General features: G+C 38.1%; 1 protein-coding gene across 7 annotated transcripts in view; it reads right to left on the bottom strand.

Annotated features, from left to right (window-relative positions):
• Positions 1-15,408, bottom strand: part of INO80D (INO80 complex subunit D) — a 66,253-nt gene that overhangs the window by 45,105 nt on the left and 5,740 nt on the right. For 3 of the 7 annotated variants that reach the window (XM_040641651.1, XM_040641644.1, XM_040641663.1), the window contains exons 2-3: positions 3,609-3,701; positions 3,257-3,503 (exon numbers count right to left, since the gene is read on the bottom strand). In XM_040641651.1, the coding sequence (XP_040497585.1) occupies positions 3,257-3,474 (218 nt within the window). In that variant the 5' untranslated portion in view covers positions 3,475-3,503; positions 3,609-3,701. The remainder of the gene's footprint in view (positions 1-3,256; positions 3,504-3,608; positions 3,702-15,408) is intronic. The other 4 variants (XM_040641654.1, XM_040641657.1, XM_040641670.1 and 1 more) reach the window with 2 other exon arrangements.

The following is a 15,408-nucleotide window of genomic DNA, read 5'->3' as shown; positions in this document are numbered from 1 at the left end:
GTGCACATGCTTGCACATACACACCTAACAGGTTTGGGCTAGGTCTTACACATACCTTACACAGAACAGATTTCTAAAGCTATGGCCAGCAAGGAAAAAAGTTGCAGGGATAACAACATGATTTTTGTCATCGTTTTCAAGCCATTTTTAAATTAACAAAAGGGTTAGTAGGGGAGAATGAGGTGGGTTTTTTTTTCAATTTGGAAATGACATTTTTCTTTTTTTTTTTTTTAAAGATTTTTTTTTATTTATTTATTCGACAGAGATAGAGACAGTCAGCGAGAGAGGGAACACAAGCAGGGGGAGTGGGAGAGGAAGAAGCAGGCTCATAGCGGAGGAGCCTGATGTGGGGCTCGATCCAGTAACGCCGGGATCACGCCCTGAGCCGAAGGCAGATGCTTAACCGCTGTGCCACCCAGGCGCCCCTGGAAATGACATTTTTCTGCAGGTTACACATGGGCAGCCCGAACGGGTAACTGAGGCTGCTCCGCGGCACCCCCCCGTAACAGGGCAGAGGCCCATCTGCAGGTACAGCCCTCCTTCAACCTCAGCCTCGACTCCTGCTCCAGCTACTGTCGGCACTAGCACAGCACAGAGCCTGTAAGACACTTCCTCTTCTAGGAGGGAAAAATTTTCATAGCTAGAATTACAACAGCTTATTTAGCTATGATCAGCGTTTAAAAGAAGTATGCAAATATGAACTGAATTAACTATACAGGGGAGTGACTTCTAATGGGTTCTTCTGAAGGGACAAAAATGTTGTAAATTAGACTCTGATGATAGTTGTACAATCCTGTGAATATACTAAAAAATACTGAATTGTATGCTTCAAATGAGTGAATTGTATCAGATGGGAATTATACCTTAAGTAAGTTGTTTAGGAAAACGGTAAACATATAGGAAACAAAAAAACTTCTTGACAAATATACACTACTAAAAATATATAAAATTCTAGCAAATTTAAAGTATTATGTAAAATAACCAATATAACCACTTATCTCTGAGAAACAAAGGCAACAGAAGTAAGCCTTAGCCTCCCACTGTACATTAGAAAATGAACTTTACTTTTTAATTATACCAGTACTCCTACTGAAGATAACACCATTCTATTTCAAAGAGGTAGAATCCATAAGTTAGCATTTTTAATACATACCAGAAGACAGACACCATATGCTAAGAAGCTTCCTTTAGCTGACCACCAATCAGATAATTTTATCAAGTAAAAGCCTTTGGGAATTTGTTTTCTAAAATAATACATAAAACCATCTCAAATTCCTAAGTGTCCAAAGAATAACTGCATTAACAATAATGAATGCTTATTTTCAAAAGATTATCAATCTTTTCTACATTATATCATATACTGTAGTTATTAACTATCAATATTTATATACACATTAGGCCTTATATCATTTCAACCTGGACTTCTTGAGGCAACGTAAGAGTATTACCTCTTACTGATGTCCACTTTAATCTATCTGCAAACAACCCTACAAATAATAAAAATATTCATACCATTTGCATTGGTTTGAACCAATTCCGAAAAAAATTTATGTAACTTAGTACTTAAGTGTAGTTTCTCTTGACATAGCCTCACAAAAGTTCTTCCCCTTCTTTTCTTGTTCTAAAAAGAGGAAATTACTTAGAATATCAAGGTGAAGACCTATGATTCAGAGAATTAATATTCTGGAGAAATTCAGAGCAACTCTTGTTTTACTTCTCACTGCTATTAAGATAGTGTTTGCTTCTGCTGAAATTAAAAAAAAAAAAAAAATCCAAGGGACAACTGCAAATGTGGTAAACGGAATTTAAGACAAAATTATAGGGGTGCCTGGCTGGCTCAGCCAGAGGAGCCTGTGACTGATCTCAGGGTCATAAGTGTGAGCCCCATGTTGGGTACAGAGATTACTTAAATAAATAAATAAACTTAAAAAAAAAGGACAAAATTATACATGTGTTTATAGTGGAGCTTGGAGAAAAAAAATGAATCCAAGTTCATTAATTCTTCAAGTTAAAAAAGGCCAGGGGTAAGAAATGGGCATGTTAAATCAGCTAGAAGCAGCTGGACAGATATGTTTAGCCAGGTACAGTGGTCCCTTTCTCAACTGAGATTAAAATTTTATTCCTTGCCTCACTGAACAGCTGCTTCTAACTTTCAGGTATTGTAATGTGAGGCTTTAAGTGCTCATTAGAAATTCCAAGGGAGTATTCCCAAATCACCACATGATGCTATACTCATTTTGGTGGGAGCTCTATTAACACAAATTATTTATTTCACTGTAATAGTGTAAAAATTGCTCACTATGACACATACAAAACATGACCTCTTTTCAACCAATTTATGCAGGTGACATCTGCTTACATAGAGGAATAAGAATGAAGGCTGTATATACATAATTTAAAGTTAAAAGTAAAAAGTTCACATTTTCTACCTAAAGTAACAATATTTGAAACTTTTGGGAAAGTAATTATGCATCTCTCTGTAATATCCTACAATGACTCACATGGTTTCTGGAGAACTGAAGAAAAAGAAATTATATATGAAATAGTCTGAATTTTCCTGAGAATATGAAAGATGAATAACCATCCTAAGACTCTCTAAAAACACCTCCGTGTTTTTTAATTCAGCTAAGTAAAAATTCATAATCCTAGTGATAAAGCCTACTCTTACTATGAACATATCGTTTCTCAATTATGTTAAACATACTTTATATGGAACTCTTTTAACCAAAAGAGGCAAGATTACAGAACAATGCCAAACACTGCTCAGAAGTCTGATGGAAAGTAAATCTTCTCAATTCAAGTAATCATTCTTTTGAGTAATTCTTTTTCAGTAAATACATATCCTTTGCTACCTTTCAAGCAGATTAAAAAATTCCAAAATCATCACCATTAATTACAATACCTGAGTAGTTCCTATAATTTGTTGTTTAAGCACATCTCTATCATAATCAGGAACTACTGTGTAAGACTGCATGCCAATCAAACACAAGCAATGATTCTGAGGAAAATATTATTTTAAAGTCTATTAAATAAAAAACAAAACACACTCGAACATACTTTTCAAATAATTCCCCAAGTTTACTACTCCATTTTCTAAAAACTGCCATCTCCGTCTTTAGAAACATTCCAAGGTTTACTTAGATTATCCCAGAACTCAATGTTTAAATTCACCACATTTAAAAAAAGAAAACAAAAAAAAGGAAAATTCCAAGCGTACAAATGATATCAAAGATGGATTCCCATGATCAGCTCTTACCTACGATCCTCTGATTTGGGGATGGGGTTGGTGCAGCGTTGGCTGTTATACTTGGCCACATATTCACATTGCTTGAAGGGGGCAGTCTTGTCCTCCAGAACGTGTCTGATACAGAAAGCGTACCCGTTGAGTCGCCGCTGCTTGCACAGTTTGGGGCTATATGAGCACAAGGGCTTATTGTCAACCTCAGAGAAGTGTATATGTTTCCCTTCATACATCACGTGACTCTATTCCTTGTGAACATCAGCTAAAAGACCACCACAAAAAAAGAAACCCAAATGATAAATCAGAGAGTATAAGGCAGATTTAAGTTGAGAATTTCACTGAGGGACTTCTGGCCCCACAGCCATACCTGATTTTAAATCTTCTGCACCATAGCAATGTTAAGAGAACCCCAAGGATACCACAGTTTGGAATGCTGCAGAATCAAGATGAAGCAGATTGTCTACAAAAATATCAAAAGGCCTAGTTAACAAATAGAAATGCGAAAAGCTTGCTCACCTGGGAAGTGAACTACTAGGATATCACCCTTCTTCGTGGGATGGATTCTTCTTTGTAATCCATCATCCCAATGTTAAAATAGTAAGAGACATTATAAAATACCAAGTTACCTCAGCCCTCCAAATTGAACGAAGTAACTTTTACTCTGGGAATGTTTGTAAGTACCTCGAAGCAGCAGGGCTCTTCCACCAAACCAATGTCATAAGGCGGCAGGTCTTTTTATTTCATTACTGGTGGCTGAACGCTACATCTATTTTCAGAACGCAAATCTCTTCACAATATCAATGGAATGAACCTATAGACCTAAAACGTCCCTCAGAAATTTGACATTTTTTGATACATTGGCAAAATATTTGGCCATTTTCAACAACTGTTTCTATGAAATACGAAGGGGGGGCAAGTTCCTGTTGTAGAAGTCATTTTCCCTGTACTATTTCCCCACATTTATCCCATCCAAACTGTAAACTTCTTGAGCCCAAAGAACAGTCACCTAACTACACTTCCACCATCCAGTGCACAGCCATACACTACATGTTGCGCTCAATTACGTTAAATAGTTTAACAATCAGGACTGAAGAAATGTTTGCAGTTTTTCGGGGCGCCTGGGTGGCACAGTCGTTGGGTGTCTGCCTTCAGCTCAGGGCGTGATCCCAGCGTTCTGGGATCGAGCCCCACATCGGGCTCCTCCGCTGGGAGCCTGCTTCTTCCTCTCCCACTCCCCCTGCTTGTGTTCCCTCTCTTGCTGGCTGTCTCTGTCAAATTAATAAATAAAATCTTAAAAAAAAAAAAAAAAAAGAGAAGAAATGTTTACAGTTTTAGTAACAAATGGAAGGAAGCAGCCACATAACATTCACTACCTCTCTGCACACAGAAGGGCCAGCAGTAACATTTACATATTATAACACCAGACGGTCTACAGTGAAAACTGATTTGTTAAGTCAGGACTATGAAGGGCCCATGTGGTTTAACCTACTTTCCCCAGAATCTACAAGTCATCCAGATGGGCTGATGGAATAGCTTGGTTACTAGCTACAGAAAAACTCAAGACGACACGCTTCTTTACAAAACTGAATATGAAATTCCTTACACCCATAAATGTCAAGACACATATATGCTTAAAGGAGTCAGAAGACACATTTGCCAAATCTGCCACTTAGTGTTACCTTGAATAAATAATACCTCGGTTTTCTCACCTGTAAAACAGGGATAATAACAGTAGCTATGTTATCATCAGGTTGCTCCAAGGATCAAGTGATACAAAGCATGCGACACGCCAACTACCTTGCCTAGTGCATACTAAGTAAGCACTGAGCAAATGAAGTTATTAAAAAATATCAATGCTTCTTACTACTTACATTCTACCTGTTGGTGATAAAGGTAGAGAATCTGTACTGTCCTTGAGTATTTCACTGTAGCAGAAAAAACAACTGAAGTATTAGCTTAGTTAATAAAAATCACATTCATTACTGAGTAAACCTAATTAGATATCAACGTAAATCACAAGAGCTTTCGGGGCACCTGGGTGGCTCAGCCGGTTAAGCGTCTGCCTTCAGCTCAGGTCATGATCCCAGGGTCCAGGAATCAAGTCCTGCACTGGGCTCCTTGCTCAGCAAGGAGCGATCCCTCTCTCTGACAAATAAAAAGATAAAATCTAAGGGAAAAAAAAAAAACACCAAAAATAACAGCTTTCCCTTTTTACTTTATTAGGATACAAAGAGAAAAAGTTGTATTAAAAATTTAACTGCCTGGGGGCGCCTGGGTGGCACAGCAGTTAAGCATCTGCCTTCGGCTCAGGGCGTGATCCCGGCGTTATGGGATCGAGCCCCACATCAGGCTCCTCTGCTATGAGCCTGCTTCTTCCTCTCCCACTCCCCCTGCATGTGTCCCTCTCTCGCTGGCTGTCTCTATCTCTGTCGAATAAATAAAATCTTTAAAAAAAAAAAAATTTAACTGCCCGAAAGGTCTAGATGTTCAAGGACAGGAAATACTTCGAAGCAAACCCGTGCTTTCTTTTTTCCTTTTCTTTGTGGAGATGGAGAGAGGGGTAGAGGAGGAGGGAGAGAGAGAATCTTAGGGGGACTCCATGCCCAGCACAGAGCCTGATGTGGAACTCGATCTCACAACCCTGAGATCACGAGCTGAGCCAAAATCAAGAGTGGGACACTTAACCGACTAAGGCACACAGACGCTCCACGCGGTTTCATTTTTATACTCTCTCTGGCTTGCTCATCTACCTGGTCAACCATAAATATTTTGTAAATTAGTGCAAGTAAACTTGTATGAACTTTGGGAAAAAAATACACTGGATAAAAGTGAAAAAAGTGGCAAATACATCTATCTGTACGAGGGTACTTTATAAGTCATAGAAAGACGACTGGGGGCGGGGAGAGAGGGATATGAAGGACAACCTTCACTTTTAAGACATATTCTAGATCTACAATCACATGCCATGTATCTAGAGCAATGATTTCCCCTTTCTTTCCAGTTTTTATACATTTTTTTTTCCTATTTGAATTGGCCAGAACTGCTGGAATGTTAATAATAATGGGGACCACTGTTATTCCTGTTAAATGAGAATTGCTTACAGTCAATGGTAGGAATAATGCAAACTTTTACCATAAGACTTATTTCCTGTTATGTTAAGGAAGTATCAAGGTATTCCTGTTTTATTAAGTTCTTTAAAAAAAAAACCCTAAAAATCAATGGTTAATTCTACCAAATTCTTTTTCAGCTTCTTGAGAGAAAATCATTATTCTTTTGTACTGTTAAAAACACAGCATTTAGTATTTCCCAATACTGATGTATTTAGCATTTCCTGATTTCCTGATACTTCATCCTGAGAACTTGGTCATCATCCACTATTCTTTGCTAAATCACATTTGCTACTTTTTAGGATTTTTGTAATTTGAAAATGGTCTAGAGCTTAGGTTCTTTTTATTTTTTTTCAGAATGTTATCAAATAATATTTCAAAAAATAACTTAGAAAATCTTACCCTTTATCTGTGTTCTGGAACAAGTTAAAAAGCACTGCAATTATAATGTTCCTTAGAAGGTTGCCTGGGCCTCATAGTGCTTTTTTGTGCACATCAGGTTTCAAATTTAACGCACACAAATTAGCAATATGATCACTTACATTTAATCTTCTAAATATCTGTGATTCATTCTCATATTGTGTGTGTTCATACACAAGTGACATTTGTGTTTTCTCCCTTTGTTCATGATTAGGCTCAATAGGAATTCATCTTTTAATATTGTTACCAACATCTTTAAATAAATAAATAAATAAATAAGCCCAGATCTCTAGGATTAGTACTTCCATGTATGTTTTCTAAATTCATCAATTTCTGCTTTTATATTTGCTAATACCTTTTTCTGCTTTCTTTCCATTTTTTGTGGGGGGGGGTTGGTAACTTCTTGGGCTGAACTATTTTACTGTCTCGTTCTTTTCTTGCTTAGTAATTTATTTATATTTATGAATTTTCCTCTGAGTACTACTTCAGTCATATCCCATAGGTACTAACACAGACTTCTGATTATCAGTACTTTCTAGCTGATTTAGATTTGAGTTTTCAATTCTTCCTTTGGCCCGAGGGTTATTTAACTTTCGCAGATGGCAAAGTTTTATACTTTCTTTTGCTTTAGTTCTAGTTAAGAATAAAGAGCATAATCTGCATATATCTCAGCTTTTTGGATTTGACTGATATTTTCTCTGGGGTCTAACAGGTATGCTTGAAAAAGAACACTGATTGTTTCCAGGGTGTGTTGTTCCTTATTTCATGTATCATGCTATTAAATTAACCCCTTGCTTCAAAGTCTTCTGATCATGGGTCAGCGAACTGGCTTTCAGGACAAATGTGGCCCACTACGTGCTTTTGTAAACAGTACTATTGGAACACTGCCCTGTTCATTCATTTACATGTTATCTATGGCTGCTTTCACACTGTAACCGTAGAGCTGAGTAGTTGCAAAAGAGATTGTATGGTCACAACACCTAAAAAATTCACTAAATAAATAATAAATTCACTAAAATATTACTTGCTGGTCCCTTTTCAGATGCCTCTCTTAATGGATTTAACTTTTTTGCTCCAATATGTCATTTTCTTCTAACAAATGGGTTTATCCAATTTATGATTTTATATTTGTTTATATGACAAATAGTTTGTCATAATTTTATCTTTTTTAAATCCTTTTAGCTTTTAGTTTTTTATTATATATTTCACTATATAGTCTCTTTTCTTGGAAGATTTATAGTCTATGTCCTTTAAATAACATCTCTTTACTCCACACTAAGAAAATTAGTACATAGTGGGCCCTTGAACAATGCAGGATTTAGGTGCACCAACACTCTACATAGTCAAAAATCCAAGTATAACTTTTGACCTTACTTAGCTACTAAGAGCCTACTGTTGACCAGAAGCTTTACTGATAATATAAACAGTTGATTAATACATATTTCATGTGTATACATCTTATATACTATATTCTTATAATAAAGTAAGCTAAAGAAAATCATAAGGAAAATACATTTACAGTTCTGTGTTTAAAGAAAAAAAATCCAGTTTGGACCTGCACAGTTGAAACCATGTTGTTGAAGGGTCAGCTGTACTTAGCATTATTGTGACTGATCTCATGTTTTAAGAAAAATTTTCATTTTTGTAACCATCTGTCCAAATCCCGACTCTGAATTTTTCCCTTTTATTTCTACATTGCCACAATATTAGTATTAGTATTAATATCAGTTCTACATTTAAATTTATTTAATGCTAATCACTAATCCTTTTAAATCAGTTTTCAACTCATCTCCATTCAATAGTTTATAATATCCTCTCTTCTCCAGCCCTGCCCCCCCCGCAGGACCAACTTAATGAGAACTAAGCCATGGTTTTTCTGCTTGGAAATCTGTGTCAGTTGATATTAAACTATACCTTGCCTGGACGTAAAATTCTTGGGTCATATTTTTTTATCTAGTGACTGTGTATTTTTTCCCACATGTTACAGAATGGAAAAGCCTATAAGGCAAGCCAGCCTCTTTTATTTTATAGGGGGCTCAATTTTTTTTTTCTATTTTGACCCAACAATAGTCTTTATATTTAAAGACTAGAAGCCATTCTAAAATTTCAAGTCTTCTATTGTGGGAAAACTCTCACTGTCTTAACAAATTCTTTCTGCTTCAATGATTCTATATGTCAGGGTATCGATTATTGGTATGCTAAGTTCACTGTGTTTCATATCTATTATTCTCTAGTCTTAATTTTTACTTTTTTACATTTTGGATTCCTCACATCTCTCAAGCTTACCTCCATGATTCCCAGCTCTATAGAGCGTATATCTGCTGCTTTGAAAGTGACCTTCATTTTTATAATGACTACATTCTTTTATTTTGTAACCTGGTTCCATCAGTTCACTCTTATCTCTCTTCCTGTAGTCTTATCATTGATTTCTTGAGCTTTTGTGTCTCATCTTTAGACTCCTGCCTCAGAGGAGCTATATCTCACCCCCAACTTCACACGCCACCTCCCACCATAGGGAACTCTGTTCATAATTTTCACTTGCTGTGCTGTTTCTGAAAATGATTATCACCAACACTCCTCCCTTAAAGCTTGACTCAATGCTGAACTCGTCTCCCCAACTCCCAGAGGCCCACATGCCATATTTTCAGGGGATGATAATGAAAGCTTTATTTCTCTTCAGTCGACCAAGATCTGCAGCTATAAGGCTGCTTGCTGCCAGTTTCTCCTCCACTCTAAACTTGCAAAAAATAGTATGACTGCACAGTCTGTAATTCAGCCCCACCTCTTGCCACTCAAGGAGCCCAATGTACATACCAACTTTGCCATTCCACACAGGCGGCTTACTGGTTTTGTTCCCATGGTGGGTCAGCCACTAGGGAGAAGGCTGTGCCCTCACTTTGCCGGAGTTCATGCTCTCCTGTCATTCTTCTGCCTTGGTTCAATTTTCACTGCACTCACCCGCCCTAATTCACATATTCTGGTTATAAGATTTCGTTAGTTATCAAAGAATGAGCTGCTTTTCTGTTTCTCATGCTCCTTATTATTTCTAGTTGGTTTAGAGAGAACAAAGATCTCAGTACTCCACCATCATTAGCCAGAAATATATTTTAAAATTCTGTATAGTAAAATATAGCAAAATAAAACCAAAATCATAAAACAAACGTATTGTCTAAGTTTTTACAATAAACACATTACATTTGTCATCTATTTTTTAAAGAATCAATATGCTATTTAAGAAGTTAATAAACTTGACTCAATTCATTTCACTATGTGAAATCCACATGAGTCTACCTTTAAGGGCAAGTGTTTATTAAACACTTCCAAAAAGCCCATCATTTTCTCAAAAGCTGTGAAAACTATAATAGCAAAAGACACAATTTCTAACCAATATAACACTGTGTGTTAACTGGAATTGAAATAAAAACTTAAATTAAAAAACGAAAGACACAATTTGCACCTTTAGAAGATACAGTCTATGAGGCGAGATGCGTTCCAAAGGAAGCACACGCCTGGAGGCGCTCATCCCCAGCACCAAGCACCCAGGCTCCTCCAGGTCCTGGGATCCGGAGGCTGCACCCTCTGCCCAGAGCAATGGACATCTGTCCTCTTTGTACGTCCCCCACCTCTGGCCAGCCTGAGGCCAGCACTTCAGGACCCAGCTTCGTCGTAGCCACACGCAGATTCCCGAAGGCTGAGTTAGTTACAGGCTCCGTATGTTGCCCTGTTTTGGCAATCATCACATTCTACTGTAATTGCCTAGTCTTCTGTTGTCTTCCCACCTAAAAAAGTTCCCAGAGGCACGAACAATTTTCTGTTCATCACTATATCCCAGGGCCTAGCACGGTGCCCAGAGGTTAATGGTGCTCAGTAAATACAACCACTTACATAAATAGCTTCTGTGACAGTAACTCTTAATTCCTGGGGTTCTACCTAAAACAAAGGTTACTAGATTCACCCAGGGATCATGAAATAATTTTTTTTTAAATCACTAAATTGGGACTTAGGATGGTCTATACAATAATTTCTAATAGCCACAGTCATACAGCAAGAGAAAGTATAATTTAGAAACTTGAAAGTTTTTCAATATTCCAGTACATCTCATGAACATAAAACAGACGTCATAGAATGGGGCGCCCAATGTCTACTCGGCAGATAATGTTTACAAAATATGTAAGAATGCAGGGGTGCCTGGGTGGCTGAGTCGGGTAAGCAACTGCTGTCAGCTCAGGCCCTGATCCCAGGGCCTCCGTCAGGCTTCCTGCTCAGAGGGGAATCTGCTCATCCTTCTGCCCCTCCCCCCTGCTCAGGTGCGTGCGCTCTCCGTCTCTGTCTCTCTGTCTCTCTGTCTCTCTGTCTCTCTCTCTCTCGCACACGCCCTCTCTCATAAAAAAAATTTTAAAACTCTTTAAATATATATATGTATATATTTAAGAATGCATTAAAATCTGCCTATTCAACTTCTAACTTGAAGAATTCATTAATCTACCCAACTGCCCTCCTTCAGTATTTGCCACAAGTGTCAAAACTCTCACTAATCACCTCTATGACATTATAAAAAGGGGTTTAATTTCAGCATCTTATAAACAACTTCTACTCAACCTTAATTTTTTTCTATCTACCTGTGATTCATTTTTTCTTTGCATTTCTTTGATTTTTAATATTTTCAAATCCTACTAAAAGCCAACTCCGTATCATTCTTTCCATCTTCCTTTAGAACAATCAACACTTCATTTTCAAATCCCTCTTTTAAATGCTCAATTTAGGGGCGCTTGGGTGGCTCAGTCAGTTTAGTGACCGACTCTTCTTATTTCGGCTCAGGCCATGATCTCAGGGTTGTGAGATCGAGCCCCACAGTGGGCTCTGTGCTGGGCGTGGAGTCTTGCTCAAGACTCTCTCTCCTTTTCCCTCTGCCCTCCCCCTGCTTGTGTTCTCAAAAAAAAAAAAAAAAAATGCTCAATTTAATCTTCATACTTAATATTTCCAGTCTTCTAATGTATTCAGACTCACTCTGTACACCACAAAAAGTAACAAATGTTAGAGGAAAACGGCCCTCTGCTTCAAAATCGAACTTCCAACTAAATGAGTATTATTTAATATCAAAATCACTTCATCTATAAACTGGAAACAACTATTCATCTGGTCTTCTCTACATTAATGGATTTTTCTTTTTAATTAAAGAAATCATAACAAAAGCACAAAGGCAGACTTCAGAAAAAAACCTTCCTTTTTTCCCATTTTTTATATGTACCCTCCTACTACTGAAGTTCTTTACCCCAACTCCAAAGGTAAAGTTCACATAGTCTTCACTCCTCAGCATTTGTTGTAAGATAAAGAGAGGAGGGGCGCCTGGGTGGCTCAGTCGGTTAAGCGTCTGCCTTCGGCTCAGGTCACGATCCCAGGGTCCTGGGATGGAGCCCCATCTTGGGCTACCGACTCAGTGGGGAGTCAGCTTCTCCCTTTCCCTCTGCCCCTCTCCCTGCTCGTGCTTGCAGGCTTGTGCATGCTCTCTCTCAAATAAATTTAAAAAATTTAAAAAAAAAGAGATACATTGGGATGCCGGTGTGGCTCAGTTGGTTAAGTCACTCCCTTAGGCTCCGGTCATGATCCCAGCATCCTGGGATGCAGCCCTGAATCGGGCTCTCCCTGCCCCTGCTCTTGTGCTCTCGCTTGCGCGCTCTCTCTCAAATAAATAAAATCTTTTAATAAATAAATAAAAAGATATAAAGAGAGGAAACATGATCTTAAGTCAAATTCTTACAGCATCACATGGTCTAATCCAGGAAGAAGAAAAGCTATACCCTAACCTGTACTTTTAACACATGATCAGTATTACTTCAAAAAAGAAGAAAAAAATCCTAAGCACATTCCATTTATTAACAGCAACTGTAGATATTACCTTCAGCTGTGGAAATAACGTGTTTGCAATGTAAGTGGATCTATGCTCCCTTAAAGAAGAGAATGCAAATAATTAAGCACTTCAGAGCAGCAGCAGAACATACACTCTTATTTATTACCAAAAGGCAAACTAACCATTACTGAGAATAGTCTCACAGAATGAATATTTCCACAGCAAACGTATCCATATACTGGAATTCAAGAGCAGGAAATAATGGTTAGGTGTAAAATCTTAAAAACGCCTTCCTAGGGATGCCTGGGTGGTTCAGTCAGTTATACGTCTGCCTTTGGCTCAGGTCATGATCCCGGGGTTCTGGGATTGAGCCCCGAGTTGGGCTTGAGCCCAGAGTTGGGCTCCCTGCTCAGCGGGAAGCCTGCATCTCCCTCTACCCCTGCTTGTGCCCTCTTTTTTTCAAAGAATGAATAAAAAAAAATTTTTTTAAAGATTTTATTTATTTGACAGAGACAGAGACAGCCAGCAAGAGAGGGAACACAAGCAGGGGGAGTGGGAGAGGAAGCAGCAGGCTCCCAGCGGAGCAGGGAGCCCAATGCGGGGCTCGATCCCAGGTCCCCTGGATCACTCCCTGAGCCGAAGGCAGACACTTAAAGACTGAGCCACCCAGGCGCCCCATCAAATGAATGAATAAAATCTTAAAAAACAAAACAAAACAAAACAACTTCCTTGATATTCTATGCTGAGTTTAATTGGAAAATAAAATCATTCCTTTCCAGTTTCTTCTTTGGAAACACAGGGGAATAAGACATTAGCAGGGAGAAAAGGAAGACAAACTTTTAACAAAAGCAACCTCAGTCTCCCCACAGCAACACATGAACTGATCTGACCAAAATATGAACATTATTCTCTTTGGGACCGCCACTACCACATCCATGTGGTAACTGCATGTCATTACTGCTCTTTTGAGTCTCATGTTTCAGAAGCATGTTCCTTTCACTGCCACAGCATTTCCCCCTAATTGCTATCTGTAATTTTATATTCTACCCCCTTTTAAGAGCTAGACCAACAACATACCTCACAATTTTTTTAAATCCACCACCTAAAGTCCCAGAATGTTAGCTTTCTAATGTATTTAATACAATAAAAAAAATTTACTTATCCCAGAGTTGTATTCCAGGTCTTAAAAAACTTTTTCTCCCCATTTTAAGCTTTTTTGGAAGTAAGTTTTAATCCAACTTCATGGAGCTCAAAAAGGTAACGAGATACTAAACAGTAGAGTGTACTCATTAAAAAACAAAAACAAAAAACTAACATCCCACATATCAATGTGAAAAGTAGTAAAATTAGACTCAGAAGTGATGAAAATCTGCCCATTGATGTGATCTGAAGAGAAAGATGAGGGAGAAAAATTGTCTATCACCTCAAAACAAAAAATACTCAGCACGACTGAAGTTCAAAATAAAATACTTTAAAATAAACCAAGGAAGTGCTTACTGAGTACCTATTATGTGCTGAACACTGTGCTCAAACAGCACCGTACAGGTAAGTCTGCATAACGAATTTACATTAAACATGGCCTTTACACTAGTTGAGCTCCTTAGCTGATTCATTAGAAAGTAAGGGTCGTCTAAGAGCAGTTGAGAGCACTCTTCGGCTCTAGTGGGTATCAGAGATGGTGCTCCAATCCGGTTCGGCTGATTACTAGGTGTGTGACCTTGGGCAAATTATTTAGGTTCCAGTTTTTGCATATGTAAAGAGAGGACTATAACAGCATGTACCTCATTGAGTTGTTTAGGAGAATTAAATTAGCTATTTCATGAACCGTACTTAGCATGGTACCCAGCACCTAGTAATCACTTAATCTTTACTATTAGAAGCAGTAAGTAGTAGTTTATTGATACTATCATTTTAATCTAGAATCCGCAGCGCTGAAATGCACTCTCCAGCTGCTAGGGCTTTTCTGAATGGTACAGGGTAATTCCCCAATAAGTCAGGCCCTCCCACCTTCTTGGGGCTAGAGTAACAGAATCCACTAAGAATTGTTTCCTATAATCTATATTAAGAAAGCAAAGTTAAGAATATTTTTTACGTTCTATAGAGCATCTATATACTGATATTCTTGTGATGAAAAATACCAATGAGCAATGCTTGATTTGGTTTCAGCATTTATGAGCTCCGCTTAACAATCCTTTACAACAAATGCTGAGTTCCTATGCATGCCACAGTCATTCTCCACCCTTAGAGAAATCCTACATTGCAGGACCAGAAGAAAAATTAAGTTATAGCTATAGTCTTCAAAGTTCTTTTGTTCTAAGAATCTGAAACTAATGGTCTCTTTGTTGCTAAATTTCACAGACACGTTTCCATCCTTATCTTACTTAACCTCTCTGCAGCATTTGACACTGTTGACCACTTTCTCTTTCTTGAAAATCTTTCTGGCAGCTCAGTGGCTTCCTCTTTCTTGCTCCCACCCTTCAATGTCAATGTTCCCCAAGATTTTCTTCTTCTTAGTTTGTAGGGATGCAAGATGAAATGCCTAAACGCGCCACAGGGGTGGGCCAGGGATAGACTGGCAAACTATAGGGGGCTCCCTCAAAACAGTTCCAGCAAGTTGTCGTGATTTTTAAAAAAAAGAAAGAAAAAAGGAGAAGAAGAAAAAAATGCAGACCCAAGGTTTCTAAATCTTAGCACTTTCCAAAAGGTGGAAATCCAGGTTTACCCCCAAAATGTCAGGAGCCCATTCAACTGTTAAAATAAAGATGCCTGACCTTGAGCAAGTCAATCTATTT

Source organism: Ursus maritimus, unplaced genomic scaffold (assembly GCF_017311325.1).
Source record: "Ursus maritimus isolate PB19 unplaced genomic scaffold, ASM1731132v1 scaffold_1, whole genome shotgun sequence".
Lineage (NCBI taxonomy): Eukaryota > Metazoa > Chordata > Mammalia > Carnivora > Ursidae > Ursus > Ursus maritimus.
The sequence above is the reverse complement of the archived record's forward strand: the minus strand, read 5'-3'. Positions and strand labels throughout refer to the sequence as shown.